Source organism: Pipistrellus kuhlii, unplaced genomic scaffold (genome assembly GCF_014108245.1).
Source record: "Pipistrellus kuhlii isolate mPipKuh1 unplaced genomic scaffold, mPipKuh1.p scaffold_m20_p_58, whole genome shotgun sequence".
Classification (NCBI taxonomy): domain Eukaryota; kingdom Metazoa; phylum Chordata; class Mammalia; order Chiroptera; family Vespertilionidae; genus Pipistrellus; species Pipistrellus kuhlii.
In genome coordinates this window covers 1,596,582-1,607,922 of record NW_023425560.1, presented here as the reverse complement: position 1 = coordinate 1,607,922, position 11,341 = coordinate 1,596,582, and the positions used below count along the sequence as shown (strand labels likewise).

Here is an 11,341-nt window from a genome sequence, read left to right as displayed (position 1 = left end):
TGCCCTCTGTGCCGCTCTGTGCTGCCCCCACACCTTACCTCACTTTTGCAGAAGAAAGCCACCTGTTGTCCGGCTTCTCCTCTCCTCCTGGCTCCTCTGTTCCCCTCGGCTCTCCAGCTGGACATCCCGGCTCTGCCGGTCCAGCTCCGGCTCAGGGCTCGGCTCCTCTGTCCTCCACGGCTGCTGCCCTCTCCTCTCCCGCAGCAGGGGGCAGCGCTGCCTCCGTGAGAGGGGCCGCGCCTCCATGGGCCGCCACAAAGACCAGCATCTCACTGGCTCCTTCATCCTCTCTGCCCCATACGTGATACGACCGCTGGGCAGGCCTCTGAGGTCCCCGTTCCAGGCGGCCCCCGCGATGGGCTCCTGGTTCTGACGGCAGGAGACGCGGGTCAGCAAGAACAGGCAGGTGTCACCACGGAGGGAGGGCATCGGGGATGGTCCGTGTGCCCCACCCTGGGCGTCACCCACACCGTCCTGAGTGGATAGAACCCAAGAGCGGCCCCCGAGAAGCAGGGAGGACCCGGCGGCCCCAGCCCTCCCCTTCTCCACACACCACGGCTCCGGCCTCTGCTGCACTGGTTCCTCTCCCGGCGGCCCGCCTCCAGGCTGCGCAGACGGAGGACGCGGCCCCGGTGTGCGGACTGGCCCAGGTGTGCGGGGTGTTCCAGGGAGAAGGTCCGAGAACCTTCCCAGCAAACAGGGGGCAGCTTCTGGGTCAGGGCCCACTGTCCGGGCCAATCAGCAGCTGAACCGCAGCCCTACCCACCCACGGGACTGTGAGGTTCCGATTGGGTTTCCCCCACCACCCCCTCACGCCCGGTCTGTCTGTCCGTCCAACTGCGGGCTGCCAGCCCCACCCGCCACGCTCCGGTCTGCGCTGCCGCCGAGCGGCTCTGCCCTGACCACGGGGTGGGCTCTGGACTCGGTGCAGGAAAGCCCTCACGGCCGAGGCAGGTGCTGAGGGGGCGATGGCAGGGACAGAGACAAGGAGGCCGCACAGGAGCACAGGAGGGGCGGGCGGTGGCACTGGTTTTTAGAAACGTTATGGGGAAGCCGTGGCCCACGGGCTGGCCAGGTGCCCTGAGAAGAAAGGCACGGAGGGCCAGCGGGCAGGCTGCTGTCCGCTCCCGGGGAAGCCAGAGGAGAGGGGGTGCGGACAGGCTCCGGTGAGCCGGACAAGCTGCTGCTGCCCTCTGCGCCCGGCTCTGGTCTCGTGGGGAGCCTTGGCGTTCAGAGAAAGCAGCAGGACCCGGTGAGCGGCCACGAGGCCTGTCTGGAGGTTTTATCTCCTTGGCGGCCAGGAGCCTCAGGTCGGTCCCGGGGAGGGCCCAGCGGGCTGTCCCTCAGCGCTCGGTGTGGCCTCCGGTGGCACCCACCGCAGTGGGGTGGAGGGGCAGGTACTGTCTGGCCAGGTCCTTTGTGAAGATGTTATTGAGAGGGAGCGGGACCCCGGCCGGCCTGTCCGGACGGTCTGGAGTGTACACCCCTTGCTCCCCGTGTCCTGGGCGGGAAGACAGGGCCTGGGCCTCACCAGCTGGCTGAAAGCGCCCTGGTTGGTTGGCTGGTTAAGTATGTCTCCGCCTCTCTCATTCCACCCGCCAAGACTTCCCGGCTCCTCCCTGTCCCGGCTCAGCCTGGCGTTCCGGCCTGAGGCTCAGAGACCCTGCAGGGAGCGCTCAGCCAGCACGGCATGGCGGCCATCGCACCTGCTTGCGGTGCGAGGGCCTTCCAACCCTCTGGAGCACGGGCGTGCGTATGTGTGTGCATTCGTGTATGTGTGTGCGCATGCATGTGTGCGTGCACATGTATGTGTCTGTGCATATGTGCATGTGTGGTTGCTGCTGCTGAACCAACTCCTGCTCCTCCAGCAGTTCACCAGGTCCTGGCTGGCCTAGCCGACCGGCCACTGAGGACACATCTGTCCACATCTGTTCACGGTGGCTCGTGGCTGGGCTCCCTGGCGCCCGCGCCTGCCACCTTGTCCTGGTTCCCGGGAGGACCCAGCCTTTCCTGGCGACAACGTGGAGCACGTGGACACTATCACCCTCCCCACGGCCGCGTGGGCCTCTGGGTCAAGATCATTCCAGCTGCGGGCAGCGCCCGGGCGTTGGGGCAGCGGCCAGGCCGGGGGCTCCCTCCCCAGCTCAGCCAGGCGCCCTTGGTTGTGGGCACATCCCCAGCAGGAGGTGTGCAGCCCTTCCTTTTGCCCACAGACTCCTGGGGGAGCGAGAGGGCCGCTTCCTGGGCCACAGCAGTGTCCGCAGGGCCCTGGTGGCTGAGGCCACTGCCACGTGCTGAGTGGGCCCGGGCGTGTCTGGCTGTGCACACCTGTCTCCTGTCATCGCTCGGGGCCAGGAGGGCCCAGCGGGTTGCAGGCTGGACCCAGGGAGCGTGTGGCGGGGGAGCGGATGCTCGGTTCCTCCTGCGTCCTGCCGCCAGGCTGTGCCCCGCAGCAGGGCGGGCACGACTGGGGCCAGCAGGGGCGGGGGCCTCTGAGGGGCCCCTGGATCCCACCCCAGGGCCGGGTGAGACGGTGCATGCCAGTCAGTAGCTGTCTGTCTGTCCGTCCAACTGCGGGCACTGTTCGCTGCTTTGGCTCTTTAGTGGCCCCTGTAGGCAGGTGGTTGTAAGATGTGAGTCAAACGCGGTAATTATGGCTGGGCCTGGGAACCAGGCATGTGTGGCAGGAGGTGGCTTTTAAAAGTTAAACAAACAAGTCCACCCCCAGGCAGTTCTGGAAGGTTCCTTCCGGCCTCCCCTGGGCTTGGCTCCTGGTGTGAGACTGAGGCGCCATCACTATGTGGCTCCTGGGGGCCAGGGGCCGGGAGCCCCAGAGCCGGGCTGTGACACTCCTTCCTGGGAGGAGGGGAGAGTAGAGAGGAGAGGCGGGGAGCATGCCCGCTGCTGGGCGGGCCCTGAGCTGGCCTCAGTGGGCTGTGGGGCTGATGTGGTCTCCGTGGTGCCCATCAGCGGTGCCCAGCGCGGAACACGGGGGTGAATGGCACATGGTGCAGAGACGGCCGTGCTTTGCCGCGAACGTGCGGCTGTTCCCCGGGCGGCCATGGTGGGCTCACCGCCCGGCCCCCCAGTGGCTCAGGCGGGTCACCTGCCCCTGACCTTGCTTGGGGCTGGCCCTGTCCCCCTGGCCCATTCCCCACTGGCTGGCTGGAGGGGAGGGGGGTGGGAGGGGAGGACTCGCCCTCCTCGGGGCCTTGTGGGGGGTGAGCCCTGTGACTCACCCTCCGGGCCAAGCAGCGGGTGGGAGCTGCTCCTTCTGGCTTCGGGGGGGGGGGGGACAGGGGGGGCACAGGGGGTCCTAGCGGGTGACCAGGCTCTTCTCTCCCGGCCTTCAAAGCGAACCACAGCGGCACTGACCCTCCACGGCATCTGAACTGCCTGCGTAGAGCTGTGTCGGTGTTGCAGGTGCCACTCAGAAGCCCCCCACCCCCCAAAGAGGCTGTAACTGGGGTGCAGAGCTGGCACCCAGGCAGCAGGCTCAGAGCTGGACCCCTGCAGGAGGCACAGCTACCGACACCTGTGCCACCTGGCACACGGAGGGAGGCCTGGATTTCCCTCTCGGTGAGGGCAGAAGCCTCAGGCGGCCCGGAGGCAGGGCTGGAGACTGGCTGGAGCACCCAGGGCTCAGAGGAGGGCGTTGGGTGGAGGGCGGAGGTGGGTCCCGGACAGCGGTCTCCGGAGGCGCTGAGGTGGCAGCTGGCGTCCGGGAGGGTGGAAGCCCTCCCCGATCGCCTTCTCCACAGCAGGTCCCGCCCGGCACCAGCCTCGGGCTGCGGGCAGCTGCGGGCACAGCGTGAAGGAAGCCCACGGCGATGGCTCCGGGGACCGCTGGGCGCGCGACGCGGCTGGGCCTCGCCGTCTGGCGACTCGGCCTCAGGCTCAGGCTGCGCACGCCCCTGCGGAGGCTGCAGAGGCTGCGGAGGCTGCGGCTGGGGGCGGCCCGGTGGGCAGGTGTGTGCACACCTGGACCCCCTCCTGGCCAGCACCACAAGGGGCTTCAGAGGCAGACAGTGAGCGGGGGTCCCCGTCCCCCCCCCCCCCGGCCTCCTGCCCAGATGGCTGGGTGACACAGGCATGGCAGCGGGAGGGGAGAACGGGGCGCATGGAGGTGGAGGTGAAGGCAGGCCTGTCTGCATGGGCTCTCTGGCCCTCCATGTCGCCCCCCTCAGCTGGGGGGAGGCGGGGGGGTGAGGGGAGACACGCCCAAGTGAGCCTTGTGCCACCACCCCTTGGACCAGCCATCATCCTCAGTGCCCAGAGCTGGTGCCCCCATTTCTCTGAAGCCCTGGTCCCAGGCACCAGGGTGCTCCTCCCGGGTTCGGACCGAGGCCAGGCTCCAAGGTGCAAGCAGCCCAGGCCACAGGGGGCCGCCTGCCTTCTGGGGACCTCCCGTCCCCACCCTCGGGCCCCCACACCCTGGCAGGTGGGCAAGGGGCGCCATTCCCTCCCTCCCTCCCTCCCTCCCTCAGGGGGTGGAGCCGGAGCTGGGGACTGGCCGGGGTCCGGGGTCCGAGTCCAAGTGCCCCGCTGGCCCAGACAGCTGCAGCCTGGCAGGTAGAAGCTGGAAACAGCCCCCGGGGGCGGGACAGTCGGTGGAGGGCCTGGCCGTCCGTCCTCCGCCCCCTCCCCTCCCCGCGGTCGGTCCCGGTGCCTGGTTGTAACCCGACTCCGCTCGCTGGCTCATGGGGGGCGGGAGCGAGCGCCGTGCCGCCTGTCCCAGCTGCAGTGCCACATCACGCGCCCGCGCCCACCATGCTGCTGCTGCTCCCGGCCGCGCTGGCGGTCGCCGCCGCCTGGCCCGGGTGCGAGCCCTCCTGGGACCCTGCCGGTAAGGCTGGACCGCACCCTGGGGGGACCGGGCGCCCAGGAACCCCTCCCCCACCGCACGACCCAGGGCCCAGGGTCACTGCCAGTGGGCGGCCATGGCCTTGGACTGGTGGTCTGCACAGGAGGGGCACTTCAAGGCTGGACCCAGGGTGGGACGAAGCCAGCTGGGGGCAGCGGAGGGACACTGTACCCCCACGTGGGGTCCTCTGCTCAGTCATAGCGAGGGGCGACCTGCAGGTGGAGCAAAGGAGCCTGAGCCAGGATTTGGGGGGACAGAAGAGGGGGAAGGGAGCCGTCAGAGCCGGTCCTTCCAGGAACAGGGTGTCCTGGACCCTCCCTCCCTGCTCGCTGTGATGTGGCAGGAACACCCGCAGGAAGTGCGCTCACCGCGCCTGGGGGATCCCCTGGCGGGAGTGCTGGGAAGGGATGGGGGCTTCTGGAGGCTCTGGTCAGAGCGGGGATCCAGGGACCCCTGTTAGGGGTGTGTGTCTGCCTGCGTATGGTCTGAGGGTGTGGGGTGTGCGGGAGTTTGGGGTCCGGGCCACACCCCCCTCCTGAAGTGGGCCTGTTCCCTCCTGCATCCAGTCCACTGTCCTCCGGCCCGGACAGCAGCAGACATCCTGCCCCCAGGAGGCAGGGGCAGGTGGATGTCTGAGCACTGGCTGCACCTGCGGGGTGGGCGTGCCCCCGGAGTGGGCGTGCCCCTGGGGTGGGCGTGCACCTGGAATGGGCAGGCACCCGGAGTGGGCGTGCTCCTGGGGTGGGCGTGCCCCTGAGGTGGGCAGGCACCCGGAGTGGGCGTGCCCCCGGAGTGGGCGTGCTCCTGCGGTGGGCGTGCACCTGGAATGGGCAGGCCCCCGGAGTGGTTGTGCCCCCGGAGTGGGCGTGCCCCCGGAGTGGGCGTGCTCCTGGGGTGGGCGTGCACCTGGAATGGGCAGACACCCGGAGTGGGCATGCACCCAGAGTAGGCGTGCACCTGCCCAGTGAATGTGCCCGGAGAAACCAGGCCTCAGCCTGAACGTTCTCTCCCCTCTGGCCTAAGCCCTCACCTCTTCCTTCCCTCATTTCTGCAGAAAGACCCAGGCACACAGGTGTGTGTGTGTGCGTGTGTGTGTGTGTGTGTGTGTGTGTGTGGTGTGGTGTGTGTGTGTGTGTGTGTGTGTGCGCGCATGTGGGTGGGCACAGGACGTGCACAGGGCCTGCACCCCTCGGCGATGTCTGGAATCACAGGCTGTTGGAGTTCTCTTTCTGGGAAGCGTTCTCTGACCTGCCTTCCCAGGAGGACTGCAGCCCCCTCCTTCCTCCTGGCCTCAGTGCCTCCTCCAGACCCGGCCTCTGTGCCATGCGGACTCCAGAGGCCTCTGCATGCCCCCTGCAGGCGGGCCTGGGAGGCCGGGCAGTCAAACCCGGCTCCCATATCCAGACGGAGCTGTCCTCCTCTCGCTGCCCGAGGGCTCAGGCCAGCCCAGACCCTCTGTCCTCCGCTCGCTCCCTGGTGGTGGAGGCCTGCCGGCCGCCCTGGGGAGCCGGGGTCTGCGGAGACTCCATGCTCTAGGGACCCGGCAGCCTGGGCTCAGACTCTGACTGCTGCCCTCGCGTGTGGCTTGGCCGCCGGCTGGACCTGTCTGACCCGGTTCTGTCCTCCCATGAGCTGGCGGCGGCCCCGGCAGGAGGGGTACCCCAGCTCGGTCTGTAGGGCAGCCCCGGCCGGCCCATCCCTCGTGGAAGAAACGCTGACACCTGGTGGTCGAGAGACGTAACGGTTCCGTGGGGACCTGAGCCTCCGAGATGCTGGCTGCCGGTCACATGTAACTTACATGTCTAGTGGCCACGCTAAAAACAGGCGAAGCGAGCTCTGCCTACGCCGTGCTTACCCAGGGTCGGTGAGGGCACAGAGTTAGGCCTCAGCCTTCTCCCCTGGTCCCAGCCACCCCCAGCCTCCCTGAACCCACGCCCCCTCCTCCCTCCCAGGACTCCTGTCTGGGCTTAAGTGCGCCCCGATTTCAGTCCCTGGGTCGGGCCTTCCCGCCTGGCCCCGCAGACCTGCTCTGACGGCTCGCCGGTGGCGCTGGCTGCGGCTGTGGGACAGGCCTTCCCAGGGTCTCTCTGGTGGGCCACGTGCCTGGGCCCTGAGGGGGGCCTCTGAGCCCCTAAATACTGTGTGCTCTCCGGGGAGCGGAATAACACCGCACCTGCCAAGTGTTCCGGAGGACAGGGAGCCCACACCCCGACTCCCGGGGACCTCGACTCCCGTGGGGCTCCGCGGGCCCCTTGCAGACGGTTGGGCGTTTATGAACGTGATGCGCGGCCTCTGGAGGCTGGAGGGCGGAGCGAAGGGGCATTGGCTCCGGGGCGGTGGGCGGACGCCGGGCAGACTCTGTCCTCAGGGAGCAGGTTTGCCAGACGCTGCTGGGCTTGGGGATCCCCTCACGTCTTGGCTGTCCCCCTTCCTGGGGCCGCCGGACCCCTGTGTCTCAGTGTCCGCACCTGTGCATGGGGGGCGCGGGGGGTGGGGGGGGCCCGGGCACAGGGCGGCTGAGAGGACTGCGATGCAGCCTGTGGGGCCCAAGCGGAGCGGGGGAGGTCGCGGGGGGGGGGGGGTGGCCAGGCCAGCACCAGTTTCAGGCGTGACTGAGGCAGGACCCGCACCCTCACCGAGCTGCTTTCCCTTTGCAGGCGGCTGCCCCCGGCCGTCGGCCACAGACAGCGGTACGTACGTACGTGGGCTGCCCTCTTGGGTGTGGGAGCGAGGAGACCCCGACCCCATCGAAGCCTCTTAAAGAGCCAAACCCGTGGCTCTGACGTGTAATGAGCAACATGGCCCATTCACCACACCCAGCGCTTCCTAAGCGGCTGGAAACGAGACCCCAGGGACAGGGAGGGCCTCGCCCCAGGCAGGGCCCCGCCAGGCCCGGCTCCTGCAGGCGGGCCCTGCCCTGTCCCGGCCCCTCGCCGCCTCCCGGGACTGCACCCGCCGGGCCAGCCTCCGGTGCCCTCAGCAGCAGCCCCTCCTCCCGGTCCCGGGTCCCTATCACAGCCCCTCCCGCTCTGGGCCACTGCCTTCCAGCGCCCGAGGAGGTGCCCTCCCCTGGGGGCCTCCTGTGTCTGACGGGAGAACAGACAGCTCTCCGCGTCTCCCCAGCCCCTTCGGCATCTGGTTCCCAGCAGAGGGACCAGACCTTTTCCTTAAGCCGGAGACTGCTCTCTCGCTACAGCAGGGGGCGGCGTGCCCTAGGCCGCAAACCCCCGGCCCGGCCGGCTCTCCTGCGCCCGTTTCACAGATGTGGAAGCCGAGGCCCAGGCGGCCGGCCTGGCTGGCTCAGGAGGGAGCGGCAGAGCCAGTTGGCGTCAGGAGCCTTCCCTGGTCCTCCCTCCCTTCCCCCACCCCCTCCCTCCCCCCCCACCCCGTCCGACTTCCTCTGCAGAAGCCCTGGCCCGGCCCCTCCCAGGCCAGCCTGCTGGGCCCCTCCGAGCGGGCCTGGCCTGGAGGGGAGTGACCGTGAGCCCTGCCCCCCCAGCCGCGTGCGTGGACCTGCAGCTCCGGACGTGCGGCGACGCCGCCTACAACCGGACGGCCTTCCCCACGCCGCTGGCGCACCGGTCCCGGGAGGCGGTGGAGGCCAGCCCCGAGCACGTGCTGCTCAGCGTGCTGCACCACCTGCTGGAGGGCCAGTGCAACCCCGACCTGCGGCTGCTGGGCTGCGCCGTGCTGGCCCCCCGCTGCGAGGGCGGCCGGGCGCCCAGGCCCTGCCGGCGCGTCTGCGAGGCCCTGCGGGAGGCCTGCCTGCCCGCCTTCGACGCCATCGACATGGCCTGGCCCTACTTCCTCGACTGCGCCCGCTATTTCGGCGACGAGGAGGAGGGCTGCTACGACCCCCTGGAGAGGCTGCGGGGGGAGCGAGGTGAGCGGGGAGCGGGGCCGGCGGGGCAGGGGGGCGCTGGGCCGAGCAGTCAGCTGTCCGGGTGGCCCAACAGGACACTGAGCAGAGGGCGGAGGTCATCAGCCGGGCCGAGCAGGAGTGCAGATGTGGTCAGAGCACGGCTGGGGGCGGGGCTGGACTGCAGCCCCTGCTGCCCCCCCCGCCCCCCGTGCTCCAGGGCTGTGCTCCAGGCTGGCGTGGGGAGGGCGTGACCCTGCAGGCCTGCGAGGCAGCGCCCGTCCCTGCCTGAGGCGGACCCTGAAGGATGGCACAGAGGATGCTGTCCGGCCGCTGGACCGTGGGAGTGGGGTCTCTGGGACCCCACGAGCTGAAGGCAGCTGGGGAAGGGCCTGTGGAGGGGGCTCTGGCTCCTCGGTGGACACAGCAGGGGGGTGGGCAGCCCTGGGCGCTGGCGAGCACTGGTCTCTGGAGCTGGGGAGGAAGTCCTGGAGGGCTTCCCGGCGGTGGTGCTGAGGGGCGGGAGCTGAAGCTCTCTGGGCAGCCCGGGCAGATGCCCTCGTCAGCGTGGCCCTGAGCTGGGAGTGTGGCTGAGGGGCGGCGGGTCTAAGCCTTTGTTTCGTCTTAACTGAGTTAAGCTGAAGCACAGGGAGCCCCGTGCAGCCAGTGCATGGCGCTGGACGTGCAGGACCCTGCTCTGGCCCCGCTGCTCACGCCACGAAGCCACGGGGAGGCCTGTGGCCTGGGCTGAGTGTTGGCCACCACCCCAGGGTGCAGGGGACAGGGGGGCAGACGGCTGCCGGGCGGGCGGGCCTGGAGCACCCGCTGGGGGCTTGTGCCGGACGTGGAGGGCGGGCACCTGGGCTGCCCCGGCTCTGCCCTCCCTGCCGAGGGGCTCGCTCACCCGGAGCCGCCCCGCCCCGGTGGGGCCCCTCCGCCAGGGGCTGCCAGCAGGAGCAGGTCCTGGGCTGTGCTGGGTGTGCAGAGGCGAGGACGCCCTGAGGCGGTGGGTGGCAGGAACCAGAGGGAGGAAGCCAGACGCTGAGGGCCCTGCCTGCCCGGGAAAGCCGGGGACTGGGCCTGAACGAGGTTATTTTGGGCAACTCTGCCGCCAAATTGCCGGTTCCGCCCTCTTTCTTTCTCCTCGAAACCATTTTGAGCAGAAGCCAAACCTCAGGGAGGTGAGACTCAGGGAGAAGCGCTAACCATTAGCCCTCCTGGGATCAGCCTGCAGGGACTTGGTTGGGCACGAGGGAACCCACGTGGACAGGGGTCACAGCAGGTGGGTCATAGCTGGGGGTGGGGGTCACAGCAAGTGGGAACCAGCATGGACAGAGGTCATAGGGGGGTCACAGCGGGGGTCATGGGGGGGTCGCAGTGGGTGGGGTCACAGCGGGTGGATCACAGCAGGGCGGTCACAGCGGGGGTCATGGGGGGGTCGCAGTGGGTGGGGTCACAGCGGGTGCTCCTGGGAAGCGGACGCACACCAGAGGCTACAGGACAAGCAGCAGGTGTCCCGGGTGAGGGCGCTGGGTCCGTCCTCCATGCTCTGTTCTGGAACATTCTCAGGTGGTGACCCGCCCCTGCATTCACAGCCGCCGGCACCGTGTGCTTTATACACTGCCAGGCACTGGCTGGCTGCGGCGCTGAGAGCTAGCGGGTTCTCACTTCACACCGCGGACTGGCCGGCTGCACTGGGCCTGGGCGTGAGGCCTGGAGCTGGGCGGGGGGCCGGGCGGCCGGGGGCCGGGTCGGGCTGGGCGGACAGAGCCGCCTGGGCAGCCGGGCCGGGGCTGACCGCACCGCTCTCCCCAGGGGGCCTGGATGAGGGGGAGGCGCCGCCGTCCGGGCTGCCGCCGAGCTTCGTGGACTTCAGCCACCACTCGTACGCCCAGATGGCGCGCGTGCTGCGGAGGACGGCCGCCCGCTGCCCCCAGGTCGCCCGCACCTACAGCATCGGCCGCAGCTTCGAGGGCCGGGAGCTGCTGGTCATCGAGTTCTCGGGCCGCCCCGGCCAGCACGAGCTGAGTAAGCCTGCGTCTGCTGGGCGCCCCCACTCCCCGGGGTCCCCACTCCCCGGGGTCCCCACTCCCCGGGGTCCCCACTCCCCGGGGTCCCCACTCCCCGGGGCCCCCACTCCCCGGGGTCCCCACTCCCTGGGGTCCCCACTCCCCGGGGTCCCCATTCCCCAGGCGCCCCCACTCCCCGGGCGCCCCCACTCCCCGGGGTCCCCACTCCCCGGGGTCCCCACTCCCCGGGGTCCCCACTCTCCGGGGTCCCCACTCCCCGGGGTCCCCACTCTCCGGGGCCCCCACTCCCCGGGGTCCCCACTCCCCGGGCGCCCCCACTCCCTGGGGCCCCCCACTCCCCGGACACCCCATTCCCCAGACACCCCACTCCCTGGGCGCCCCACTCCCCGGACACCCCATTCCCCAGACACCCCACTCCCTGGGCGCCCCACTCCCCGTGCACCCCCACCCCCTGGGTGCCCCCACTCCCCGGACACCCCACTCCCTGGGCGCCCCCACTCCCTGGGTGCCCCCACTCCCCGGACACCCCACTCCCTGGGTGCCCCCACTCCCTGGGTGCCCCCACTCCCCGGACACCCCACTCCCCAG

The 11,341-nt window shown here is 70.1% G+C and overlaps 1 protein-coding gene across 1 annotated transcript in view; it reads left to right on the top strand.

Moving 5' to 3' along the window:
• Window positions 1-4,724: 4,724 nt before the first annotated feature.
• Window positions 4,725-11,341, top strand: part of CPZ (carboxypeptidase Z) — a 20,619-nt gene continuing 14,002 nt past the window's right edge. The window contains exons 1-4 of the mRNA XM_045573980.1: window positions 4,725-4,846; window positions 7,522-7,554; window positions 8,364-8,747; window positions 10,539-10,751. Of these exons, the coding sequence (XP_045429936.1) occupies window positions 4,771-4,846; window positions 7,522-7,554; window positions 8,364-8,747; window positions 10,539-10,751 (706 nt within the window). The 5' untranslated portion in view covers window positions 4,725-4,770. The remainder of the gene's footprint in view (window positions 4,847-7,521; window positions 7,555-8,363; window positions 8,748-10,538; window positions 10,752-11,341) is intronic.